The sequence below is a fragment of the Eucyclogobius newberryi genome, unplaced genomic scaffold, assembly GCF_026437365.1.
Source record: "Eucyclogobius newberryi isolate DKJ021-1_F unplaced genomic scaffold, fEucNew1.0.hap1 SCAF_19, whole genome shotgun sequence".
Lineage (NCBI taxonomy): Eukaryota > Metazoa > Chordata > Actinopteri > Gobiiformes > Gobiidae > Eucyclogobius > Eucyclogobius newberryi.
In genome coordinates this window covers 7,624,486-7,651,680 of record NW_027315823.1, presented here as the reverse complement: position 1 = coordinate 7,651,680, position 27,195 = coordinate 7,624,486, and the positions used below count along the sequence as shown (strand labels likewise).

Below are 27,195 nucleotides of genomic sequence, written 5' to 3'. Positions count from 1 at the left end.
ATAATTAACAGTAATAATAATTAACAATAATAACAGGGTCAGCATTTATTATTTGATTTTTTTTGTTTACTCAATAGTTTGTACTGGATCCTGTAATAACTTTATTATCTCTTCTTGTGGTTTTCACGTCCAGAAATGTGTCGGCGACATCCTGTTTTACCGTTGACTAAAACAAATCATAAACACGTAAAAACTGGAGAATAAACAAAACCATAAATCAAATATTGCATTTACCCCTGAACCTGTTTCAAGGATTATATTTTGCGTTTCTGCATTTGAGGTTCAGTAAATACACAAGAGACATGTAGTTGTACCGTTATATTTATTACCACAGTATTCACAATGTATATATGCCAATGAAAAGTATTTCCTTATTCAACCTGATCTATAAACCATGCGAGTTTATTCAAAAATATGAAATGAAAGAATTAATATTTGTCGATATTCCAGATGTAAAATGGGTCAAAACAGTAACTTTTTTTTCAGTAAACAATTCACAAACCTTAAATAAAGTGATATTTGAATTTGAATACAGCTTAATTGTGGTTTATACGTGTCTTTTAATTACATTTCACCCGATTGTGGTTCCCAAATGTATAAAGTGATCACATATCTTGAGTCAGTTAAAAATGTCCACTAAATTGAAATAAAAACTTTTAAAAAAGACATATGCAGAATATATGACACCAAGTTTGTGCGTTTAGTAGCATTTATCTCCAACTTTAGTTCCTGCAATAACGTGATTCAAAATAATAATAATGATAGTAATAATGTTATGTTATTTTATAAAACCGTTTGCATCATATTTACGAATGTGAATTAAAACATCCACTTCAGCTTGAATAATAAAACGTTTGGCCTTGAAAATCATGAATTATCTTTGCACTAGTAACTGCAAAATATTCAGAGATAATATTCAAATTACTTTAAAATACTGTATTAGTCTCTGCTTCAACAGAACAACGTTTGAGACATTTAATTAAAAATAACAACAAATACGTTCTACACATGTGAGGAGACCAGCAGAGGGCAGCACAGAGCGGGTACGCCACTTAGCAGGTTTGTGCAACACACCACGTGGTCAAAAGAATTAATGTAGGAACATTTGAATAAAAAATAAAGAGGAATGCGTCTAAAAAGGCCTAAACTTTTTATCACGACATAAAAACAGAAAATTAAGTATTTAATTGATCAATACGGTGAAAAAAATAAATAAAATCAGAATCACGATCTCATCCTCGCCCTTTCCCGAAGTTATGAAAAGAGCTCATACACTAACTTATCTTTTAAGTTAAGAATAATTTAAATAATCCTCAGAAAGCATTAGGTAACGGAGCGATGCCTTTAAAACAAACTACTTCTGTTTTTCACCTTTTTAAGACTCTAAAACTGTCAAACTCAGGCACAGCACCTTCAAAATCAAACCGCTTCCACACTCGTCTACGCTCCGCCCGCATCGTCGGGCGTGGCACCGGGCGTGGCACCATCCGAAGCCCCGCCTACTCCCCGCCCTCGTCTATCTTGACGTGGACCCTGTGCCACGCGTTGCTCAAAACCCCCCTGAGGTTCCAGATGGGCAGAATGGAGTCCGGCTGCATGTTGTAACTGCTGTCCACCGCTTTGCACACCACCTCCATCTCCTGCTCGTCCTCGGGCAACGGCACCGTCAGCTCCCAAAGCTTCCACGCCCACGCCTGACCGGGAGGAGGGGCCGCCGCCTCCGCCGTCCCGCCCTCATCCGAGCCCTTCAACTGGGCGGTCTGCCACGTCTTGCCGCCGTCTATGGACACGTCGACTCTCACGACCTCCCGTCCTCCGCCGCTCCACGCGTACCCTTTCAGCAGAACTTCCTCGTCGTCTCGGTCCACCACGGCGCCATCTGCTGGTACGGTTATCGCCGACTGAACCGGCAGCTCTTGAATGGCGGGAGCCGTTTTGTAGTCCACCGTGTCCCAGTCCGTGCTCGGCGAAAACCCCTTGTAGTCGTTTTGTTGCCAGTGGCTACTGCTTTCCACGTCGCTGACTACGATCTTGCCGAGCCACTTCACGTTGCGGGCGCCGACGGTTCCCGGGACGATGGCGCGGATGGGAAAGCCGTGATCCGCCGGCAACGTCTCGCCGTTCATTTCGTAGGCGAGCAAACAATCGCCGTCTTCGCTCAGGGCTTTTTTAAGCGGGATCGACGCTCCGTACGTCGTCCCTCCCACGTCTTGGTCCAGTCCCTCGAACTGGACGTGCTTTGCCCATTTCGCGTCGTCGGGACTGTAGCCGGCGGCTAGTAGGACGTCTCGAAGTTTCGCCCCGCCCCAAGTCGCGTTGCTGATGGCGCCGATCCCCCAGTTCAGCCCCTTGACTTGCTTCGCCTTGTGCATATCCGACCGCCTGTTCCCCGCGCACTGGATGGTCGCCGTCACCGTATGCTTGGGGAACTTGGTCTTCAAATCGTCCAGAGTCAACGAAAGCGTACCTCCTCGCTCGGCGCTCGCTCCCTGGATTTCCACGTGGAGTTCGTAGGCGGCCGGGTCGACGTGGGGCACGGGCAGATGGTTGCGCTTGAAGAAAAGCATGTTGGGTGTGACGTAGCTCTCGGTGAGGATCTCGGGCGGCGGTTCGGCGTTGAACGGCTTGAGGTTGTTGATGCGCAGGACCGGGTGGCGCTCGGGGTCGGCGGAGAAGGGGTCCGACGGGTTCAGGTGCTGCTGTTTCTTCTGGTCCTCGACGCTCAGCTCTCCGACCTGGACGGAAGAACGAAGAGGCAATTAGAGTCCTCGTAAACCATGGAGCGTGCACACAAGGATCCAACTTCTTTCTTGTATTTTTAGTTCAGGTTCAAAGGGAATGGTATTTGACTAATCACGTTATTGTCCCTGTAGTAACCCATGTCTAGAGTTATGTTTTGGTTCATTAACACATAATAAATTGGTACAGATATATTGCAAAAGCAGCTCTTAGGGTCATAAGGACAAGGCTGTGTGTTGTCTGAATCCAATCGTGTGGTGTGGATTGCCACAAATGTTTTCTGTTAAAGGTGGTATGGACGATTTTTTTCAGCAAATTTTTTATCATATTTCCTCGTGGCGTGGATAAATCATTTGTCCTGCCACGTATCAATCATAAAACGCACCTACCGCTCACATGCAGCTGCGTCAGGTTCGTCCCCACGTTCCGCGTGCCTAAGCGCATGGCTCTATCATAATATAGTTCTCTCAGTGTACGGGGCAAAATGAAGACGGAGAAAGACAGTTCGAGCTGACGCAGAAGTGGACAGAAATCTACGGGAGACGAGCGATGTGATGCGCTCCATTGCGCTAATAAACAAACACACGTGTGTTGTATCGGTCCGCACGGGGGAGTGCGCGTGCGCACTTCCGCCTGCGTTCTCAAATCGCCGAAAAATCGTCCATACCGCCTTTAATTACACCTGTAAAGACGATAAAAATCAGTTGCAGCGACCTTTACGGACTCTATATCCTTTCAGATTCATCCGGAAAGCTTGTTTTTTTAATAAATATATGGAAATGTTGGAGTATTCAACTGTGGTCGAATCAAATCAGTGGAGAAATGACTGAAAATGGTTTAATCAATATAGAGTATCTTTGCATTATTAGTGATCTTATGACACATTGTTGGTAAATGTTAATTGCTTCCCTGCTGCTTTGTGCAGGACACGAGCTTAAACACAAACACGTCTGTCCTTTCTGCACGGTCGCTTCATGTTTGGGGCTAAACACGGCCCCGTTTCTGTCCACAACGTCTCAGAGAACGCCTCAAATCCTAAGCCGTCCAATCACGCGGAACAGAAGCGAGATCCAGCCACAAGGTCAAAACCAGGTAAAGTTCAGAAAGGTCACGTGCTTCACACAAACATTAACTCTTACTGGGTCAAAACAAAGGGGAAAGCGCATCGTCGTACAAGCCCATACTCGAGTTATGTGACTTGTCACCGCTTCGCCTGGAACGTCCCACTACGTAGCATTAAACTGACCGGAGACGAGCAGGTTGCGGACCCGCCACCAGCGTCGTTACACACTGCACCTATGATAGACGCGCTACCTTGTACGCCGACAGTATCTCCAGCACGTGCTCCTGGTTGTGGACGGCGTACAAGGCCCAGAACGGCTCGACGGCGCCACCTGCTGCCATCAGGATCTTGTCTCCGCCGGGGTGCATGGCCACGAACTCCGTGATGTCGTACACGCCCCCTTTGAACGTGACCCATGCCCCGTCCTCCAGAGAGCGGTGGCGGGACACTTCCTCCTGGCTGAAAACCGGCAACGACGACGAGGAAGAGGAAGGGGAAGAAGAAGGGGAAGAGGAGGGGAGCTTGTCGACAGGCGGTCCAGTGATAGCATCTGCTTTCTCAGCCTGAAAAAGAAGGAGATAAAAAATATTCAATTTAAGCTAATTACCGTATTTTCTGCACTATAGGGCACACTGGATTATAAAGCGTACGGTCAATGAATGGTCTATTGTCAAAATATTTTCATATATAAGGCGCACTTGACTATAAGGCGCACTGTTGTTTTTTGAGGAAATTAAAGGCTTTTAAGTGCGCCTTATAGTGCTGAAAATACAGTAAATTGTTTAATCAACTCATAATGACGTGTTGAAACTGTAAGAACAATATCATTATTCGTAAATAGAGCAGAAGTTGACTGAAGACACGTCCTGCCGATTATTAGATCAATAAAGTTCTCAAAATGACTACATTTTTGACGTATCTGACCCAAACTGCACAACAACTGCACAATGCCTCATTCAGAAAATGTTTGATTTGATAAAGCAGGTCACACATTGAGAAGAGGCGATGTGTTAAAAAAACATGAGAAAGAAAGAAAATGTGGGATTGTATTGTTTTGGCCACGATTTGTCATTGATTATCCAAATAATCATTAAATTGCGATGTTTATCCTTGCAACCATCGTTAGGCTAAAGTGTTAAACGGTGACGTCCCTGATGCTAACCCCGCACTCACACGTGACACATCACTGCTCACACAGACCTGGTGCTGGTGGAGCGCGTAGGCCAGAACGGCCCCGGTCCCGGCTAAGAGTCCGGCCGCAGCATGAGTCCAGCGCCGGCTCCATCTGGACTCTCTGAAGTCTGTGTCGCTGCTGAAGCGCGCCGCACACGGGGCAGCGTACGGGGCAGCGTACGGGGCCGAACATGGGACTGCACACGGGGCCAAGGCTGGAGTCGCCGCGTGTCTGACCAAACCATTCACAACAATAATTATCACTTATGTAGCAAACTGTTCAGCGCTTTAAAAGACACAGAGTTTAGCCATTCTGGCTTATGAAAAAGAGACCATATTTGACTTTTTTGGGTCATAATTGAAATCACAATTATATATATATAATTATATATATATATAGTTCTGTTTTAAAATGAGTGGAAAAAAAGCTGTTGATTTTGCGCGTTACAAAAATAAATTTAATTGAATAAACTTGTCAAACTTTCCCTTTTTCATCGCTATTCCATTGAAATACACACAGATTTAAATAGATTAAGAATATGCTTGGTTATTATTTATTATGTGATTCAAGTTTTAAAAGCCTCTGTTGAAGAGCATTAAGAGCCCGGTAAGAGTGCATTCAAAGCACAATTCATCGATTAAATGTAATGAATTTGTGGTTGTATATTTATGATTGACTGTCGTATCCAAAGTGGTCATTGGTGAAGGTGGTTTACCTGACGGAGCAGAGTCGGGTCAGACGAGGACAGCGGCGGAGCAGCAGCATCTCACTTATGTTTGGAGGTTTTAACTGGACAAAGACGACGGAAGCATTAGAAAAACACAGAAACACAGAAGAAAGCAAACGTGTAAATATTCCATGATGTCAGCGTCATAAGGAAGTCTGGTTTTATTGGCTCTGTACATTATACATTTAGATACATTTGTGTGAAAAGTCCAGCTCAATCAGAGGGACTTACACACTTTAAACTTTAATATATGCGATCTGTAAGTGAGAAAGTACAAACAGTTTGAACCCTGCCACAAACACACCCTCTGTATATTCATAAGTTAGTCTTGTATTTGTATTGTATTTATCTTTTATAAACAACATCTCTACTTCCAGACAGTCCAGGTCAGATTACACTCACAGCCACTTTTACCTTTTCTCTTCGACAAGACTATATATCATTTAGGTCATTTTTTAAACGTATTCATTAACTTCCTTTAAAGGATTTCATCACAGCAAATTATTTATACAAAATGTGTAAAACATCTGAAAATATGCCTTTTATTGTGATTTTATGCAGTGGATTAACATGAAAAAGTGCACAATGTAATTCCAGGCAAAGCAACAACACCTCCAGAAAAGTTATGTTGTGCATATTTCACCTTTTTTCTACTGCTTGATCCGGAATAGTTTGGAAGTGGAAGTGGAAAATTCAAACCATTGTTCTGAACCTTCTCCAAGAAAGAGATGATAGATTTGTTTTGTGCCATATTGTGGAACATAATAGCATAATAGGGGGAAGTTTCTACAGGCCAAGTATGAATCCGGTTTGTGGAGATAAGAGCCTGCTCACAATAAGGACAATTAAAAATAAAAAAGAACAGCCAAAATGAAATTAATTGTAAAATAAAAATAAATATATTTATTTTGGTAAAATGATGTACTGAGCCTTTAAGTACCAAAATCAAATTATTCTTCCACCAAACTGACAAAACACTAAAACTGAAGAAAACTTATTATATATTCATTTTTATTTAGTTTTAAGTCTTTATTTTTCGCGTTAAATAAGCGTAAACGTCATACACCTCCTCCGCCAATCAGAGGACACCGACGCGCCCGTTCAGCCAATCCGCGTTGGGGGCGTGAAGGCGCTGCTGTTTACTCTCCCAGCAAATACTTTTTAACGCGGTTTTTGGATGTTTAGAAATGTTTCCACGTTTATTACACCCAAAAAACAACACGCACACTGCAATTCCAAAGCTTTAACGCCAATTCCGCACATCAAGTTTTTATGGGTTTATGTTCCTAATCATCTTGGTGTCGTGAAATGTTTGTTATCTAAACGCTTAACGAGCCTAATATCGCCTCGGGACGTGGTTCAGATTAGCAGAGGTTATCAGAAAAGAGCTACTGTCTGCCACCTTTCCCACACATCATAAAATAAATAACCAGGATTTTGTTGGTTTAAAAAAAGTCACGATTTTTAGCACAAGAAAGGGTCGTAAAGTCGCCCGAGGTGACGCTGTGCTGTCATCGCAGGCGAGTTTCTGCAATAAAAACAAGTAAAACATCGATTGCAACGGACGTGTTAGAGAGTAAAAAGCTGCATGACAAACTAGAACACAATTTAAGAAAAAAGCGTACAGTTAGTAGAGAAATTGCGAGGTTACTAAGTTAGCTTGACGGTAGCCGCGCCGCCCAAAACGGATAAAACGGTCAGAACAAAGTGGCGCGTGCTTTTGAGTTTGTGGAGTGAAATAAGTACTTACTCATGAAGTTCGACTCAAGAGCTCCTAAAAGTGCAGCGCAGTGTCCTGACGTTTGCGGCACTCTGCGCACACGCGTCCGCGGAGCATGCGGAGTGGCTCTACAGACACGTGACGCAAAGGCGAGGTTTCATTGGCTGCTGCGAAACAATGACGCTGTTAATCAGGTTAACTTTTTCTTTTCTTTATTTATTTTTGCCATATTTTTTGTCAGAGTGGATCCAAAAATAATACGTGACGTGATAGGCAGAGTTTCTTCTATTCAGATAAAATAAAACGATCTTTATTTGTCCCGCAATGTTCTACTGTTGCTACGGCGATGCAGGAAAATAAACACATGCGCAATCAACAAAGAAACTAAGTAACTGTCAAAATAGACTTAAATCTGACAATTTAACTAGAACATTAGAAAATACTTTGAAAAGCGAGAAGGTACAAATAAATAAACAAAAATGTGAAGCCCCATGATAACTTGAAAGTATGAAGGTTATTTTGTGCTTTTTTTTTTTACATTGAATTATTTATTTTTTTACATCGAGTCTAGTAAAAATATTCATTGTATATAAATACGATTTTTAAAAAAAATTGAAATTCAATGTAAAAAAAAAAATTGAAATTCAATGTAAAAAAAAAAAATATTCGATGTAAAAAAAAATAATAATTTGATGTCAAAACAATTAAATGTAAAAAAATAATAAAATTTGATGTAAAAAAAATACTGTCCAAAAAAAAATCGTAATAAAAACATAACCTTCATATTGAAAGGGACCATTTTTCATATTTGGAGCACAGATCAAAGGACTAACTGAAAGAAGAGTACATTTAAACAATCTATATTGTAATTAATTAATTCAATACAATAGAATAGAATGCAATTACAGTTTAAAAAGTTTAGAACAATATTATTAACATAAAGTATTATACAGACTTTATGTTCCGCTTGTTTTTAGCATAAATTAGTTGGTGGGCCGCCATGGTAGCAGGTTTTCATACGTTACATGTTTTATTGTTGAAAAACAGGATATTTTTAATCCTAAAAGTCTGAATGTTTTGACTTATCACGACTAAGTTCAGGGATGTGGGCGGAGATAGGTGAAAACGAGCACTCGAGTCTCAAATGCAAGACTCAGACGTGCATGGAGCAATCAAAAAGTTCCTTAAGGTCAAGATGCGGGCAGCAGCCACAATCTTTCCTCACACAAAAGGCGTTTTCACACACACCTTGAGTACACATTTCACACTGTACGTTGTTTGTTCCTGTGGTGGTGTGTAATGAGGTGAAAGGACCTGCCAAAGTGATGGACCGTTTGAGTCCCAGTTCAAGACCCAGGTTTGGTCTGGACTTTGGGTTCAGAATATGGACCAGATTCTTAGGGCGAGTGCACGTTAGGCCCAGTTAAACCTGATGGAGACTTGACTTGAATTATTTATTTATTTTCTAATCATGACTTAGTTTAGTGGGATAGAACCTGCGGTAAATATACATATATTTTCTTTCGTTAAATGGCAATTTGAGAAGAAAAGTTGAGAGAAAAAAAGAGTTTTAAACCAGAAGCCCTCTGTGATGTCATCAAAATGCTTATCTGACACTTTTCTGACCGTTTAAATCATCATTCAACAAAATAAAGGTCATATGGTATTGATATTTGTCAAATCATAACTGTCGTGTCATTTATATGTATTTTGTCTCTCGTTTACAGACTGGTTGCTAGGTAACAGTTGTGGAACAACAACATATAACAAACACTGTTAGTCCTGAACACTCGCAATACTGACCTAACCATGTGCAATTCCGTCATTTGTGCAATTACTGTCGTGATTCATGTGCAATTACTGTGAAATTCATGTGCAATCCATGTGCCGTCGTGAAACATATTCATGTGCAATTACTGTCATGATCACATGCAATGGTATTTATTTATTTATTATTTTTATCTTCATTATTTTTCCCCTCCATCCCTTGTTGGGTAATGGGAGGTTTTGTCTATGGGAGTTTTTGTTTATAGGAGATCTTCTACTGAAAGTGTTTTTCAAACTTCCTATAAGTGATCTGTTCTTTTCTTCTGTATCTACCTCTGTATCTTCCTGCATTGCATCAATGAAACGTCCCCATGTGGGACAATAAAGGAATATCTTATCTTATCTTATGAATTACCTGTGTCATGTTTGCTGCCCATGTCCAACCAGGAAGTACAATTATAAACTTTACAAAAATGGACAAATAGGCAAAATGTTTAGTGAAATCTGAAATATAATGATGTTTTAGTGAAATGTGCAGTTTAACCTGTCATATTGAGGTTTATATGTACTTAATTAATAAAACCAATTCCAGTTCAATGTTGAAGTCAATCCAAGTTTAACCAGGGCAAACACTCCCGTTATTTCACTACTGAACACAAACATTAATGTATGGAATATATACCATAATTTCCAGACTATAAGTCACACCATTTTTCAGTTTTGGCCGGGGTGCGACTTATACTTATATTTATACTTATACTCCGGGGCGACTTATATGTGATATTATGTGTCGTTTTCACACTTGCAACTGCAGTTCATACTCCAGGGCAACTTATACATGTTTTTTTCTTCTCCATTATGCATTTTTTGGCTGGTGCGACTAATACTCCGGTGCGACTTATAGTCCGAAAAATACGGTAATAGATCCGTGAGATGGACACAGAAATGTGTGAGACACTTTTATTTTCTTTAAAAAGGTTTTACTACAGAATATACAGACAGATACATAAAGAAGCGTTCTACAATGACAACAGAAATGTCCTAACCGTAACCAATCACATCCTTGAGTTCACTGCTGGGCGATTTTGGCCGCTTCAGCTTTTATTAGAGATATCAGCTCCATGTTTATGAGGAAAACAAACCGCAGACCCGCAATCTGGAACAAACACAACAAATATAGTGACGTTAGTATTTAGTGAGGTTGGCTTAGTCGCAATTGTGACAAAAGGTCTGCACTACAAACAGTATCAGTTTCCTCAGAACCTGGTTAAATTACAGATAAGACCACAATGACTCTTTGACCAATCAGAAACGAGGATCCAGTGGCTCCGAGCGGAATGAATGAGGAAGAGCATATTCTTTCATATCACCGCGCACAGATTTAGAGGAAGAAGAGTGATTTGGACTGTTTTATCATACTGTATTATCTAAATACAAGCTATTAAAAAGATGTAAAGATAAAGATAAAAACTTATTTCCTTATGTATGTTGGGATCATGACGGTTCCTTGTTCCTTGTTGGTGTGTTCTTATCTTAGAGCTGGATTATATTTGTAGTGATTTTAGTCCCGTTTTTGGTTCTCATTGGTCCGGGTCTGGTCCGGGTCTGGTCCGGGTCTGGGTCTGGTCCGGGTCTGGTCCGGGTCTGGTCCTGGTTTAGTCCTGGTTTAGTTCTGGTTTGGTCCTGGTTTGGTCCTGGTTTGGTCCTGGTTTGGTCCTGGTTTGGTCCTGGATTAGTCCTGGATTAGTCCTGGTTCAGTCCTGGTCTAGTCCTGGTCTAGTCCTGGTTTAGTCCTGGGTTAGTCCTGGGTTAGTGCTTGTTCTGTGTTGGCGTCAGGACTGACCTCCACCACTGAATTGTTGTTGAGTTTCCACTTGTTGCCAGATAAAACCGGTCTTCCGTCGATGTAAATCGGTCGTCGTCCCTCGTTCACAATGAAGAAATCGCCGTTGTTCTTCAATTTAATAATACCTGAAAAATCCAAACACGTATATTTACTTCTATAGAATTTCTTAAGACCAGAATGGACCATTCCTGAATGTTTTTTAGAATGGTCCTAGTCGATATGAGAAATAGTATAAGACCACATGATAATATTAAACAAACTACTCATATTTTGTGTTGAAAAGTACATTCTATGACAGGGCTAGTCAACTAGCGGCCTGCGGGCCAAACCTGGGCCACTAAGCAATATGGTCGGACAGCTGAGTTTGTCCCTGTTGCACTGGGTTAGCGCAGTTCTGAACTATGCTAATAACGTGAACTGAATCCGATGTTATTGTAATTTATGTTTAAGATCTATGTTTAGATTTATGATATATTAAGATTTATGTTTAGTCTTGGTTCAGGACTAGGTCTAGTTCTAGATCTGCTGCTCTGATCCGCTCCAGTTAAAGTCTGGTTATTGATTGACACTGGGTTGGTTTTAGTCCTGTTTTTATTATATACATTGTTTTACTTGTATTTAAAATCAGTGAAACAAATGATTTCTGTTCAATTGTACCACTGTCAGTTGTTTGTGGATATTGCTTATAATAAAATGGTGGCGCAGTTTATTAGTTCGGGCCCCAGACAAGGGCCCTACGGAAACTCTGTCTCAATGTGAAATATAGTTGAATAGCTTTTTCTATTGCAGTTCTATAGTAGCTCTATAGTAGCTCTATAGCAGTTCTACGGTAGTTCTATAGTAGTTCTACGGTAGTTCTATTGTAGTTCTATAGTAGTTCTACGGTAGTTCTATAGCAGTTCTACGGTAGTTCTATAGTAGCTCTATAGCAGTTCTACGGTAGTTCTATAGCAGTTCTAGGTAGTTCTATAGCAGTTCTACGGTAGCTCTATAGCAGTTCTACGGTAGTTCTATAGCAGTTCTACGGTAGTTCTATAGTAGCTCTATAGCAGTTCTACGGTAGTTCTATAGCAGTTCTACGGTAGTTCTATAGCAGTTCTACGGTAGTTCTATAGTAGTTCTACGGTAGTTCTATTGTAGCTCTATAGCAGTTCTACGGTAGTTCTATAGCAGTTCTACGGTAGTTCTATAGTAGCTCTATAGCAGTTCTACGGTAGTTCTATAGCAGTTCTACGGTAGTTCTATAGCAGTTCTACGGTAGTTCTATAGTAGTTCTACGGTAGTTCTATTGTAGCTCTATAGCAGTTCTACGGTAGTTCTATAGTAGCTCTATAGCAGTTCTACGGTAGTTCTATAGTAGCTCTATAGCAGTTCTATAGTAGCTCTATAGCAGTTCTACGGTAGCTCTATAGCAGTTCTACGGTAGTTCTATAGCAGTTCTACGGTAGTTCTATAGTAGCTCTATAGCAGTTCTACGGTAGTTCTATAGCAGTTCTACGGTAGTTCTATAGCAGTTCTACGGTAGTTCTATAGCAGTTCTACGGTAGTTCTATAGTAGTTCTACGGTAGTTCTATTGTAGCTCTATAGCAGTTCTACGGTAGTTCTATAGTAGCTCTATAGCAGTTCTACGGTAGTTCTATAGTAGCTCTATAGCAGTTCTATAGTAGCTCTATAGCAGTTCTACGGTAGTTCTATAGTGGTTCTACGGTAGTTCTATAGTAGTTCTACAGTCATTCTACAGTATAAGTTGTACCCTTGTGACATTATCACCTTGTTTCCTGGATATCTTCCAGGCCGGACCCTCCAGTGACAAATCCACATCAATCTGTTTGTCTTTAGTGGCTCTGCCCAGTGTAATCTGCACAAAGACGAGGACAATAAATAGCGCAGTGCCACTTTGTGAGGACCACAGAGGCTTTGTGTTTGCTCACCTCTCTGGACCGCATGAGGTAACGCACCATTCGCCCTCGTAAAGCGGCCAAAGTCTGGTTGTCAAAGTCTGGCATACTCATTCCTGTAAATAAACATGCAGAAATATGTAACTTATGCTCCACAGTCTTGTCTTCATGATGTCGCTGCTTTGGCCTAGAATGTTCCACAGAATGACATTAAAATTATCTGTATCTACTGTATCTCCATGGAGACGAGCAGCTCAGTCGGCACAGATGTTTTTCAAATTATGTTTTAGCAATAAAATGTCCAATAATTCAATAAATGCAGAATAGATACGTTTAATGCCAGACTGAGGAAGCAATATAGGGAATATATTGATTGAATCCACCACTTGTGTGTGTTGTGTATTTCATGTGTGTAAACGTTGTTACCTGTGATATTATCCACTAAAACCTGCCACCGCGGCAGCTCCTGTTCCAGTTGTCGAATCTCTCTTTTCTGATGACGGTCAGAAACCATCAGCTCTGAAAGACACAAAAGATTAAATGATTTTCTGTTGTGTGTTTTATTGTTATGAAAGTGCAGTGAACAGTTATAGTTTACCGTGTTCGAGCGCCTCGTCTCTGCTCTCTCTGTGAACACCACATAAACTTGGTCAGACGCAATCATCTGCAGAGGTTCAAATTACGGCTGCAGCCATTTGTTAAATCAAGCCATTCTCAAGGTCTGTCACATAATTTAAAGACGTGCAGAGGTTCATTTATTTGTGCGTTTTTCTCTATAATATGCCAGATGGTGGCGTAATGGAGCAGATGAAACACTGTGCTCAGAATCGACTGGTGTATTGATACAATTGGCTCAAAGCTTCAAATGGTTCATGAGGCTTCATTTGGCCATCATGACTCACAGATTCAATACAGGTCCAGCTGTTCTTTTTACTTTCACGGCTCAAATTATGACTGAAGATAAACATAGATCACTAAAAACATGTGTAAACAAACCTGTAAAAGCACAGCACAGTGAGGGGTTGAAATCCTATACTTTTCTTACTTTAACTTGACGTCATCGATCATCTGTTCTGCGTCGGAGAAGTTGAGGACCTGGTCTCCTTTAGGCAGAGGCTGAACTGTAACAGATATAATACTCAATTAAAAACCGGAGCTCGGACCAGAGCTCGGACCGGAGCTTGCTATAAAAAGTGTGAGTAACTTGTTTGGACGTACCGCTCTGGTCGTCGAGCAGATAGTATTGCTTCAGCAGTTGCCAGTGCACCAGAAGACTCTTGGGAGTGCGAGACTGGTGAAAAACTCCCGGGTGTTTATTGAGTAGATCCTGGAAGACGTCTAGTTTGGGCTGACTGGTCTAGGAACAAAACACAGAAACAGTGACATCTAGTGGCTTTAGGAGGTAATGACTGGACTACGTTCACGAACAACTCACAGATCCGATCCTGGCCAGAAGAGCCTCCTCGCCCTGACTGAAAAGGGCTTTGCTTTGAATGGCCGCGATGGCTTCTGGGTGGAGCTGCCTCATCGCCTGCCAGGCCAGTCTATACACATATATCCAATTAAAACGATAAATGACACACTCATTACAATAAATAACAACGGATGTCTCACTTTGAGATGACCGGGTCGTAGAGCAGAGAGTACCATCTTTCTTTGATTTCTCTTAACGTGAATCTGCAACTGAACTTGACGCCTAAATGGACCGAGGTCAGGTCTGTCGTCTGCAAAACAAACACAAAATGAACATATTTATGCTATTAGGCTTATCAGCACTGGAAAGATGAAGGACTTTGGGTGGAGTTTTCTATCACAGCTTTATTCAGGCTCAGAATCTAATCATAAAAGGTCTGCTGCACAACTACAGGTTTGTATTTGAGGTGATTCTGGTGGAGGATTTTTGATAGGCTGATTTATAGTCCAGTGTCAAACAAACGTGGACGTGCTGCTCTACGACACCGCTGAGCCTGATTAGCTCTGCAGAAGCTCGAGTGGTTTGAGCCTGCACCGGGACGCCAGCACACGACGCTGGATAAATCGGCCTAATGATCGTTACAGCTGTAGTTTTGTGAATGACGACGTGGCATTGCGCGTTCAGACCTGCAGCACGGCGTTGATGAGCAGCAGGTCGTCCGTGGGTTTCCAGCGGCCGAGGTCTTTGGTGACGTGCATCGGCTGTTTGCTCTTCTTCACTCGCTTGGCCATCGGAGGTGGGTTCAGCATCATTGTGAGCGGAGGAGTGAGAGTCGCGCCCAATTTTGTGATCTGAAGAAGACATTTCAGGCTTTTCAAGCAGAATTTGGCTGTTACATGCTGTTTGATGAAAAATAAGGCCCTGCAATATCTCAAAAATGACATTCCAAGTTTTTCAAGCCTAAAAGCTTTATTTGCCAGGAACGACGTGATGTGAGGAGAGAGGGTAAAGATGTTCAGAAAATGGTCGAGGGCTCGAAGTATAGAGTAAAGCAGTGGTACCTTCTTCTTCTCGCTGGACGAAGGCTCGCTGCCCGGACACCGCAGCGGCTCCATGAGCGGAGGCCCTTTGACTCGAGTGGACGACTTCACCAAACTGCTCTCCACCAGCTCATCGTCAAACTTCTTCCTCTTTATCGACCTGAGAAGAAAGAAACAAGACCGAGAATATAAGATGCAAGATTTAAAAAATATACCACAAAAAGAAAAGAGCGGTAACAGTGAATAACAACAATCATATTCACTTGAGAATGTTTTACTTCCACTCGAGTTAGATCATTTTAGTGGGACCACATTTATTTAGTCAAATCAATATTTCCCAATAATAGAAGAGAATTTCCTCATAGGCTAAAAATAACCAGAAAATTTAATTAGAAAAAATGATGTGGAGTCTTTGTATAATCCAGGAAAATGGTGATTTGAATAACACATCTGCTGACAATTAATTAATTTGTTGAAATTAATCTATAAACTATATATTTATATTTTTTAAACTAAGGTCATATTATAGAATCTATAGACTTTCTAAAGAGCTTCATTTGCCATTCACTAACTCTAATAACTCTCACTAATCATGTCTAGTCTACTATAAACCATAATTGCTGTATTTTGTTGATTGTAATCGTTAACAGGACCATACAGATTCTTTTTTTTAAAATGTCATTCAAAGTACAAAATAAATAATCATTTGACTAGACGACAACTAAGCTAATCGTTTGTGGCAGCTCTATCGAACTATGCTAAAGAAGACAAAAACCTATCCCAAACCTGGAGGAGCTTCTGCGTTTGGGGACGCTGCCTCCGAAAGCTTGTGTGGAAGATCGTTTCAGATCTTTCACGAGAGACTCTTCATCCTCCGATCGGCTCTGAGCGGCGGTCAGAGCAGCTCCGGCCCCGGGGTCACCGGCCTGCATCTGCAAAGGGGAAATCCAATAACAGACATATCAAACTATGAAAGCAGCAGAATAAAGACAGTTAAGAAAATAAACAATAAAATAAATATGTGTGAAAAGAGAATAATAATCTCTCCACTGGTTTCAGGATTATGAAAAATTAGGAATGTTGCCGTAGCATTTAACAATTTAAAACTAAATATTATGTCTTTTAAATGAGAACAAGTCCTCAAATGGTACAAAGAACATGAACTCCAGGGGATATTGAAAAAACACACACACAAAAAGCCCTCACAGAATTCGCCATGTTCAATTAAATATATACACTAAACTAATAAAATCGTAATAACAATATATAATGGTTCATTTTCACAATGTAATGTCATAGATCATCAATAAACACATAAAAACAAACACTTTGCACACATATCTGTGTCATTAATGACTTAAATGTTTTGACTATTCATACATAATACGTGGATAGACCTCTGAAGTGATCAGTAATGTGTAAAACAAATAGATTGTTCAGGCTAAAACCTGCTGAGGCTTTTGTTTACATGTAGCAGCTAATGCTAATGCTAACACCAACGTGAACAGGGGCGCATTATCAGCTATTTAGGTTTTATGACTATTTAGGTGACTGCTGTCAGTTTAACATCATATATAGACTAGAATGCGACCTGGTTTAATAAGTTGGAAGAAGAGAGTGAAATATGTTTAAGCACAAAACGTTTTTCAAATAGGCAGTTAGCGTTAGCATCGCTAGCATCAGAGCTTCCCTAGCATTGAAAAGATAAGATCAGTTTCACTAGAGCGGATCTTAACCTACCTTTACGATTTAATTTCCTTTCTTAATTTCCACGCTTTGCTCAATCCACAAATACTGAGTAAAATGAGTTCCTTCTGATATATTTACACGTCATTAGCTTACTGTGCTGTGTGCTGGCTACATGCTACATGCTAACCTGCTAACTCACTGTTTCTGTGGTTTTCTATGACGCGTTATCGCCCCCGCGTGGTCTGTCCTCAAATGTATTTACCCACAAGACCAGCCACACTTTTATTACTAATGAGCCACACGTCAACATTCAAATATGATTATTTTTTGTTTGGATTGTGATTTTAATTTAGAAAAAAACATTGTGATTTTTAAGGCATAGTTTTTAAAAAAATATTAAAACCCCACAGAGAAACATCAAAGGGAGAGGAAAAGCAGTTAAATATAGTTTTCACAAAAAGGGAATAATCCACATTAAAATAATTGTTTTCAAGTATATTGGTTAAATGTAAAATAGTTATTTATTTCTGTATTATTAACTTATGACTGCAAAAACATTTTTTGGGGGCTATTTTCAATATATTGTTTATATAAAATTAAATATTTCATGCATCATATTTGAATGCAAGATGCAATAGAATGTAAGATGTAATAGTATTACATTTTCTCAAGTGAGAGTATTGTTACTTAAAATAAATTTACCGGAGTACGACTTGAGTACGACCTGAGTACGACCCACCTCTGTTCATGGTCAAAACAAACCAACATAAACTGGACAGACCTGCAGACCTGAGATCGAGGGCACCTCCAGACAAAAACAAACACCTCTGACATTTACAGTGACATTTTAATGAAAGCTTCAGAAATGCATTTCTTACAATGTCGCTGTAGCTTTAACTGCAATAGAATGAATTTGCCCATTGTAATATTAATGTATTTATTCAATTGTTGTGCAAAAATGTATCGGTTCACCAATTTGGGGTAGTGATGGCAGTTTGTACAAATAAACCTGACCTTAAATGCTGGTTAAACAGGTGCAGACAGTGGTGGATACTTATACTTCACTACATTTTTATAACTGGACAGAAAGTACATAGTTTCTTCCACAGCTGAACACTCGCACATGCACCTGCTGGGAATGATCTAAGTGAGAAAACTTACTACAAGGAGGAATGGAGGAATGAGGAAGGCGTGGAACAGGTTGTGCTGGTCATAAATATAAATAAGGCTTGTTCCGGGCATTGGCCACACCTGAGCTGTAAGTGACTAATATAATCTGAAATCGAAAGAAAGAACACGCAGACGAGAATTCAAAAAGCTGAGAAAAGGTTTAGTGATTTGCTTTTACAGTTTGGAAACTTTCAGCTAATCTGCAATTCAACCCTGTGAGTACAAGCTTATTTAAGTTAAGTTTGCGTTACAAGAGTGGAAGGACATTTTTTTTGTTCATTATTCGGAAAATAGTTTAAATACTTCATGGGTTTGAAGTTGACAATACAATACAGACTTTTTGCTGCAAGGAATACGTCTTATATTTAATAATTTGATCATAAATAGATAATATCTTTGCTACTTTGTTCAGCTCGCCCCCCGCACCAATACTAATTATCTGTCACTATCAGCAGTCCAGTGATTTAATTTTACATTTAAGAAGTTGGTTGGTTCGACTATAAACTTTGTAAGACGGCATTTCATTGTTTAAAACTCTTACTTCAATTACTTCTTTTTACTTAATAATGTATTTATTTGATTGGGACAGTGCATGTGATACGGAGCCCCTAAAATTCCAAAAGAAAATAAATAAATCTTGTTGAGTGTTTGATACAATGGAATGATTTAAATTTACAGATATATTTTTAAAAAGTGGTTGGTTTAACGAAACAAAAAAAAATCTTACTTTAATTACTTCTATTCACTTTTTTATTTTTTTTATTTTGGAGAGTGCATGTGATACGGAGCCCTAAGATCCCAAAAGAAAATAAATAAATCTTGTTCTGTCGTGTGTTTGATACAATGGAATCATCTAAATTTACAGATACATTTTAATAAGTTTGTTGGTTCAACTAAACAACAAAATCTTACTTTAATTACTTATTTTTACTCAGTTTTTTATGTATTTGGGACAGTGCATGAGATACGGAGCCCCAAAAATCCCCTAAAAAAAAAAAAAAAAGATCTTGTTCTGTCCTAATTAACCGTCTATTTCTCTTTGCCTCTCAGTGCATAGACATGGCCACCGCCGTGTGTCAGTTGTCTGAGGACGAGTTCCGCTGCTCCATCTGCCTGGACGTCTTCAACGAGCCCACGTCTCTGCAGTGCGGACACAACTTCTGCAAGGGCTGCATCGAGCAAAACTGGGCTGACAAGGTTCTTTACCGATGCCCCAACTGTAACCAGCACTTCATAACCAAACCAGAGCTCAAAATCAACACCTTCATCTCCGAAATATCCAAGAATTTCCAACGATCTGTTAAGCGCAAAAACAAGACCAAAAAAGAGGCGAAACCAGGAGAAGTAGCGTGCGATCTTTGCTCCCCGCCCAAATCGGCAGCGCGAAAATCGTGTCTGGTTTGTATGGCGTCTTATTGTGACGAGCATCTCTCGCCGCATGAAACTGTGCCTGCGCTTCAAAGACACACGCTGGCTTTACCACAGTCAAACCTAGATGAAAAAGTTTGCCCCGATCACGGTAAAGTGCTGGACATGTACTGCAAGAACGACGACGTGTGCTTCTGCTCGCAGTGCGTGCGTCGCCACAGCGGCCATGAGGTGGCGCCACTGAGCAAGGCGTCCGATCAGACGAAGCTGCAGCTCGCGGGGACCCAGCGTAAACTGGACATGATGATCCAAACGAGAAAGGGGAAGATGGAGGAAGTGCGCCGCTCTGTGGAGGTCAGTGGCTTTGCAGAAAATATCAGCGTTGGCTAAAGGGTGATGACTTCAAATTGTAGAAAAAGAGGGGTTGAAATTATTGTGCATTTGACTAAAAAGCAGCGGACATGATTATAATTTAAGATTTTACAAAAAAAATGACTTATTTTATCCCAATTTAACCATTTCGGTGCGGTTTATGATGTTACTTCCTGGTTGGACATGAGCAGCAGATGTGACATAAATAGAGGTTACCTAGCAACCATATTGTAAACAAGGGCCAAAATCAAGATGACTTACGATGTGACTGTTACTGCGCGTCACTGCGGTGCCGTTGGCTCCAGGTCGTCACATCAATAAAAAAAAATTAAAAACGGAATATAATTTATCACTTCAAGATAGCGAAAAGGTTAAGTTCGGTAAGGTTAGGTATTAGTGTGAACTCAAATCGGATGCGGAGCTCCACTCAGCATCGACTGCAGTCCGACTCTTCTCTTCCATTTTGGATGTAATGTCGCTTATTGATGACATCACAGAGGGATTCAGCTGCACTTCCTGTAATTTTCAACATTTGTTTTTCAATGTTTATTCACAAACTGCCACTTGACGATGATGTAATTCTCTGATAAACATTTACAGCAGGGACTATCACACCAAACTCAAAGTCATAATTAGAAAAAAACAAAAATATCATGTATGCGCTTTAAGCTCATTGATCCCCGCAATAACACCGTATAATTTAGAATTTTTATCAATCACAACCGTCGTGACGACGCACGACGAGAGATTGGGAAAACAGAAGCAAAACATTACAACCCTGAATGTTGTCACTTTTTACATAATACATATGGTGTCAATGAAAAATGGGACAGAAGGGGCAAAAATTAGCTTTAGCAGGCAAAAATAATTCACTTTTTTGTGTGTGCAATCAAGCAACAGTGAAATTATACAATTCCATTCCATCTAGAACCAAATTGAACTTTCTGACTGATCTAAAAATTCATACCGTTGTTATTTGACTCGTGTAATCCCATTTAACCGATCCATTAAAGGTGCCACAAATGATCAAAACAACAACAACTCAAAATGTGCAAATGCCAAAACCCCAGCTACGACTGGGAGTGGCATCTCAGAGTCACTTTCTTCCTCTTTCTCGCTCCAGTCCTCAAGCGCCGACTCGGAGATGTCGGTGGGGCTGATGGTCTTCACCGCTCTGAGGGAGGCTTTGAACCGAGCGCTGGACGATCTTGTCCAGGAAGTCAACGAGAAACAGAGCCGAGCTAAAGGCCTCATCCAAGACCTGGAGCTGGAGATCTCTGAGCTGGAGACCAGACAATCACAGGTACGATTCTGAGAACATCTGAGAAAAATAAATAATCCAAACGCTGTGGTGTAAAAAACAATTATGTCATTACAACCTGCATTTATTAGAAACTGTACAAGCAATTCAGAAAAAACTAATCAAGCGTCTATTGTAACTTTATCACCGAAATAACTAACGAAGTTCGTGTCACTCGCAGGTGGAACAGCTTTCCCAATCAAACGACCACCTGCAAGTCCTCCAAAACGCCAAGAACCTGCTGCCGATCCCTCGCATGAAAGACTGGACCGGTGCCAGTGCCAGCGCGCAGTCGTTCGAGGGAAGCGTGGCGCGGGCTCTGTCCAAACTCGAGGTGGAGTTCAACAAAACCACCCGAGAGATGTTCGAAGGCGAGCTGAGGAGGGTGAGGCGATTCGAGACCCCGGTGACGCTGGACGGAGGCACGGCCCACCCTCAGCTCGCCGTGCACCCGAACGGCGTGCAGGTCAACCACAGCATCGAGCAGCAGAAGGTGCTCAACGGCGCGGACAGATTTGACGATTTCTTTGTCCTGGGCCGGCCAAGTTTCGCCGAAAACGTTTACTTTGAGGCCGAGGTGCGAGGGAAGACCGGGTGGACTTTAGGCGTGGCCAAAGAGACCGTGAACAAGAAGGGGCGGCTGAAACTAGACCCCCAAAACGGCGTCTGGACGATAGGTCTGAAGAACAATAACTACTTTGCGAACGCCGGCGTGGAAATCCCCCTCTCTCCGAAGGGTAAGCCGGAGAAGATCGGAGTGTTCGTGGACTACGAGGAGGGCTGCGTTTCCTTTTACGACGTCGAAAACGCGGCGCTGATCCACTCCTTCGGCGGGTCCGGGTTTGGGGAACGTCTCCGCCTGATCTGCAGTCCCGGTCACTTCTCTCACGGGAACTTCGCTCCTCTCGTCTTGTGTCAAAACACGGGTGGCGGCGGCAGTGCCAGTGCCAGACGGCTGACGTGGCCGACCAAATGGCCCATGATGGAATAGGGTTTGGTTGGAAGTGTTCTAGATTAACAAAGCGTCGCAGATTCTTTTCAGCCATGGCGACTTCAGAGCAATGTATTTGGGCCTCAGAACTCCTGCCTTGGACGCGATAGATGGATACCTTTGGAGAAGCACGATTTACCTACAGGGAAATGGCCATCACAAAGAAATGGAGCAACAGTCAAGGACCGGACCGACATTATAATGGACGTTTGAAAAATTGCGAAAATACCGTTTGGGCTAAATTTGATAATAGTGTGTGTTCATTTTATGTTTGTGTCGTTTTATGTTTAATGAAAAGGTGCGCTGATCTTGGCGCCCCCAGTTCAGGTTTAAGTTCATTTTATTTTGGTGATTGAGAATTGTTTATGTTGTTTATGAGAGAAACGTTTTTTATAATGTACTATTTTGTGATTTTCGGTGCGGTGTATTGTGTGTTTACTCTATTACTACTATCGCTTTTGACTTGTTTTGGATTATGGAAAGCACTTTGGCTCAGCTGTAACGTGCCGTACCAATAAAGTTTGATTGATTTTATTTATTCATTATTTCTAAACATTAAAATGAAAAACAAAAGTCAAATGCCAAGGCAAGAAACCCTTTAATTAACAGTTTCTAAAGACGACACAGGTAAATGTTGACAGTTTGTCCCAAGTTTCCCAGATCCTGTTCCCCAGCATCGACCCAACACTGCAACTTACCACACAAGAACTTTATACTTTGACTTCCTAGAACACGGTAGAGTACGGGACCCGACTTTTACTGTGAAAATTATGTTTGGCCTGAGCTGCGGGCATGGACTGAACAAATATTTAAAGGTGCAATTGTTCTGTCACCCGCTTATCTCCATCAAGATGTTCCTGGAATGTGTGGTGTGTGGCGTTAAACGTGCCTGTCCCGCGTCTGTTAACCACCGGGGCTTTTACCAAACAAATACCTTGGAAAAACATGAAACGGTGAAGTCAGAAGCTGCTTTTACACACCTCACTAAAAACATACACAGAGATTGTGCTCATATTCAAGGTTATACTAAAGATTTTGCCCATTTTCTCCCCAGTTTGACCATTTCTGTGACGTTTATAATGTTGCTTCCTGGTTGCACATGGAAAGAGGTTGTCACCTAGCAACCATTTACCTCCACCCATGTTAACAAGGGTCAAAATACATAGAAATCACATAATTTGAGTAGTAATGACACACGATAACACCTGTGTGTATGGAATGTGTCGCTTATTGATGACGTCACAGAGGGATTCTGTTGTAGAACTCAGCTAGAAATCTTTTATTATAACATTTTTCTTCACGAGTTGTCCCTTGACTGATATATATATATTATATATATATATATATATATTATATATATATATTATATATATATATATATATACATATACCACCGGGACTGTCACGCCAAACGAAGCCATAATTAGAAAAAAATGTTAGAACCCACATGGACTTAAAGTAGAAGATAAAGGAGCAAGAAAAACTCGTTAAACTCAAACTCTGAACTCCAGAGCTACTTGAGGCTCTTTTGACTTTTTAAATTAAGTGGAGTAAAAGTGAAAATTATCAACTGTAAAATGAACTCAAGTAAAAGCACTGATACATGAGATGTGTACTTTCTAACTTTCCACCACTTATGACACGTTTAATGCCTTACTGCGGAACATTCCGGGCAAAGCGATAACGTTACCTAGCGCCTCTTTAAAAAACTTACAGAAAGTCCACATAAAGATGCCAAAAACCTGTTTCAAAATGATCCGAAAATGACGACAAACAGAAAACATTCTTATAAAAACGTTTAATAATCAATAAAAAATATACACGCGTGACAAGCTAAGAACGTTAACAAAATCATGACACTAAATAGAAATAGCTCGCCTCGTCTAGGATACAATTTAAATCTTTACTATTTACACAACAAGCTGCCATTTGCAAAAACAATATTCTACCAAAACACAAAATCATAAAACCAATTCAAACAACAGATAATTGTAGAGAACACAGTTACGGATACTAAAGAGTTTGATGGGAAAGGCCACCCAATTGACTGCACGCTGACATCACAAACCACCAGTCGATCGGTTGCCATGCGCCCAAAACATATTAAAACATATAATTAGTTATCTTGTTGGACCATGTTCTCCGCCTCCATTGTTGATGCGGCTGCTCGGAGCTGTGGTCGCAAGGTCTCCGGTGCCTGTCGTGGCGGCAACCCCCGAACCCGGTGGTGGACACCGGAAGTAAGGGATGCCGTCAGACTGAAGAAGGAGGCCTATCAGGCCACTCTGGCTTGTAGGTCTCCAGAGGTCATCGGCGGGTATCGGCAGGCCAAGCGAGCCGCGGCTCGTGCTGTCGCAGAGGCAAAAACCCGGGCCTGGGAGGAGTTCGGGGAGGCCATGGAGGAGGACTATCGGTCGGCACCAAAGAAATTCTGGCAAACCGTCCGGCGCCTCAGGAAGGGGAAGCAGTGTCTCACCAACACCGTTTACGGTGCGGGTGGAGGCCTGCTGACCTCGACTGGGGATGTCGTCGGACGGTGGAAGGAATACTTTGAGGATCTCCTTAATCCCTCAGTCACGTCTTCCAAAGAGGAAGTAGAGACCGGGGACTCGGAGGCTGGCTCATCCATCACCCAGGCTGAAGTCACTGAGGTTGTTCGCAAACTCCTCGGTGGCAGGGCTCCGGGGGTGGATGAGATCCGCCCTGAGTACCTAAAGTATCTGGATGTTGTAGGACTGTCTTGGTTGACACGTCTCTGCAACATCGCGTGGCGTTCGGGGACCGTGCCTCTGGACTGGCAGACCGGGGTGGTGGTCCCTCTGTTCAAGAAGGGGGACCGGAGGGTGTGTTCCAACTACAGAGGGATCACACTCCTCAGCCTCCCGGGTAAGGTCTATTCCAAGGTACTGGAGAGGAGAATCCGACCGATAGTCGAACCTCGGATTCAGGAGGAGCAGAGTGGTTTTCGTCCCGGTCGTGGAACACTGGATCAGCTCTATACCCTCCATCGGGTGCTCGAGGGTTCATGGGAGTTTGCCCAACCAGTCCACATGTGCTTTGTGGATCTGGAGAAGGCTTTCGACCGTGTCCCTCGGGGTGTCCTTTGGGGGGTGCTCCGGGAGTACGGGGTCCGGGGCCCTTTGCTCAGGGCTGTCCGGTCCCTGCATGACCGGAGCAGGAGCTGTGTTCGCATTGCCGGCAGTTAGTCAGACCTGTTCCCAGTGCATGTTGGACTCCGCCAGGGCTGCCCTTTGTCACCGGTTCTGTTCATAATTTTTATGGACAGAATTTCTAGGCGCAGTCAGGGGTCGGAGGGTGTCCGGTTTGGGGACCACAGGATCTCATCTCTGCTGTTTGCAGACGATGTTGTCCTGATGGCCCCATCAAACCCGGACCTGCAACATGCACTGGGACGGTTTGCAGCCGAGTGTGAAGCGGCTGGGATGAGAATCAGCACCTCCAAATCCGAGGCCATGGTTCTCGACCGGAAAAAGGTGGCTTGCCCTCTCCGGGTGGGTGGGGTGTCCTTGCCCCAAGTGGAGGAGTTCAAGTATCTCGGGGTCTTGTTCACGAGTGAGGGAAAGATGGAGCCTGAGATCGACAGGCGGATCGGTGCAGCGGCTGCAGTGATGCAGTCGCTGCATCGGACAGTTGTGGTGAAGAAGGAGCTGAGCCGAAAGGCAAAGCTCTCTATTTACCGGTCGGTCTACGTTCCTACCCTCACCTATGGTCATGAGCTTTGGGTAGTGACCGAAAGAACAAGATCGCGGATACAAGCGGTCGAAATGAGTTTCCTCCGCCGTGTGGCTGGGCGCTCCCTTAGAGATAAGGTGAGGAGCTCGGCCACACGGGGGGAGCTCGGAGTAGAGCCGCTGCTCCTCCACGTCGAGAGGAGCCAGCTGAGGTGGCTCGGGCATCTGTTCCGGATGCCTCCTGGGCGCCTCCCTCGGGAGGTGTTTCAGGCATGTCTCACCGGGAAGAGACCCCGGGGAAGACCCAGGACACGCTGGAGAGACTATGTCTCTCGGCTGGCCTGGGAACGCCTCGGGATCCCCCCGGAGGAGTTAGAGGAAGTGTCTGGGGAGAGGGAAGTCTGGGAGTCCCTGCTCAGACTGCTGCCCCCGCGACCCGGCCCCGGATAAAGCGGCAGAAGATGGATGGATGGATGGATGGATTACAGTTATCTTGACCTTTGCTCAAGAAATTCAACAGTAATTCTGTAAATGCACCTCAGTCTCGGTCATTAGCACCGTTTGAAAGTCAGTTTAAGGAAGTAAACAGGTTTTTTTTCACCGTTTCTGATGAAAAGAGCAGAAAAGAGCGTTGTTTCTGCAACCCTCTAGTGGCCCCTCCTGCTGCATTACACCAAAAAACTTTCTTTATAATGTAAATACGAAATAAATAAGTCGAGCGCATGAGCAAATGGTCATATTTCCGTATTGTGCAAATGTAGTTTACAGAGATAATGCCGTGCAAGGTTGTGTTGCAGAAAATCAGATTTTTGGAGTAGTTTAATGTGACTCTAATCAGGAGGAAACCTTTAGTAAAACACGTGAAGGACCTGCAGGAGCGTGAGCGTCGCAGAGCCGTGACTCGTGACCTTCTTGTTTCACGTTCTGCATAAAAAACTTTGTTTTGTGCTCCTTTAAATGGGTCGAGTTTATTCATCATTTGTCGTTTAAAACTGAGGCAGCGGGAAGCTATATTTTCACGTTTATTACCTGCGCAGTTACACGGACATAGTAGTGTTTCTGTACAAGTTGAGATGTAAATTTGTGCTGTTTGTGCTGCTGTTTAGTCGTGGAAAGGCAAATCTATTTCATGCTACTGTGATAATGATATTTAATTTAGTTTATTCTTATTTTTAATCTATTATTCTTATTAATCGGTCGGTGCACGGCAGTAAAGAGTTTTTT

General features: G+C 42.2%; 3 protein-coding genes across 3 annotated transcripts; 1 reads left to right on the top strand and 2 right to left on the bottom strand.

The window, feature by feature from the left end:
- Nucleotides 1–337: 337 nt before the first annotated feature.
- suox (sulfite oxidase) lies at nucleotides 338–7,531 on the bottom strand. The gene is made up of 5 exons (XM_072451594.1): nucleotides 7,454–7,531; nucleotides 5,692–5,765; nucleotides 5,003–5,207; nucleotides 4,054–4,365; nucleotides 338–2,735 (listed from the first exon to the last, which is right to left on the bottom strand). Exons 2-5 carry the CDS (start codon nucleotides 5,739–5,741, stop codon nucleotides 1,500–1,502), a joined length of 1,803 nt encoding a protein of 600 aa, XP_072307695.1. The 5' UTR covers nucleotides 5,742–5,765; nucleotides 7,454–7,531; the 3' UTR covers nucleotides 338–1,499.
- A 2,703-nt stretch (nucleotides 7,532–10,234) lies between these two features.
- On the bottom strand, nucleotides 10,235–16,322 carry mcrs1 (microspherule protein 1). The gene is made up of 13 exons (XM_072451593.1): nucleotides 16,176–16,322; nucleotides 15,411–15,549; nucleotides 15,036–15,200; nucleotides 14,550–14,659; nucleotides 14,371–14,479; nucleotides 14,154–14,292; nucleotides 13,981–14,056; nucleotides 13,534–13,562; nucleotides 13,362–13,454; nucleotides 12,969–13,051; nucleotides 12,808–12,895; nucleotides 11,034–11,161; nucleotides 10,235–10,346 (listed from the first exon to the last, which is right to left on the bottom strand). The coding sequence occupies exons 1-13, from the start codon at nucleotides 16,319–16,321 to the stop codon at nucleotides 10,260–10,262; spliced, it is 1,392 nt and encodes a 463-aa protein (XP_072307694.1). The 5' UTR covers nucleotide 16,322; the 3' UTR covers nucleotides 10,235–10,259.
- Nucleotides 16,323–18,370: 2,048 nt separating this feature from the next.
- On the top strand, nucleotides 18,371–22,813 carry LOC140366130 (E3 ubiquitin-protein ligase TRIM21-like). Its single transcript, XM_072452802.1, has 4 exons — nucleotides 18,371–18,463; nucleotides 19,299–19,970; nucleotides 21,112–21,291; nucleotides 21,470–22,813. Exons 2-4 carry the CDS (start codon nucleotides 19,308–19,310, stop codon nucleotides 22,277–22,279), a joined length of 1,653 nt encoding a protein of 550 aa, XP_072308903.1. The 5' UTR covers nucleotides 18,371–18,463; nucleotides 19,299–19,307; the 3' UTR covers nucleotides 22,280–22,813.
- Nucleotides 22,814–27,195: the final 4,382 nt, after the last annotated feature.

Coding starts and splice junctions, on each gene's coding strand:
- suox (XM_072451594.1), bottom strand. CDS start 5,741: ATGCTGCTGCTCCGCCGCTGTCCTCGTCTGACCCGACTCTGCTCCGTC. Junction 4,366..5,002: donor ACGCGCTCCACCAGCACCAG/GTCTGTGTGAGC, acceptor CTTCTTTTTCAG/GCTGAGAAAGCAGATGCTAT. Junction 2,736..4,053: donor AGATACTGTCGGCGTACAAG/GTAGCGCGTCTA, acceptor TCTTCCGTCCAG/GTCGGAGAGCTGAGCGTCGA.
- LOC140366130 (XM_072452802.1), top strand. CDS start 19,308: ATGGCCACCGCCGTGTGTCAGTTGTCTGAGGACGAGTTCCGCTGCTCC. Junction 19,971..21,111: donor AAGTGCGCCGCTCTGTGGAG/GTCAGTGGCTTT, acceptor TTCTCGCTCCAG/TCCTCAAGCGCCGACTCGGA. Junction 21,292..21,469: donor TGGAGACCAGACAATCACAG/GTACGATTCTGA, acceptor TGTCACTCGCAG/GTGGAACAGCTTTCCCAATC.
- mcrs1 (XM_072451593.1), bottom strand. CDS start 16,321: ATGCAGGCCGGTGACCCCGGGGCCGGAGCTGCTCTGACCGCCGCTCAG. Junction 13,455..13,533: donor AGACGAGGCGCTCGAACACG/GTAAACTATAAC, acceptor TGTGTCTTTCAG/AGCTGATGGTTTCTGACCGT. Junction 11,162..12,807: donor GAAGATATCCAGGAAACAAG/GTGATAATGTCA, acceptor TGGATTTTTCAG/GTATTATTAAATTGAAGAAC.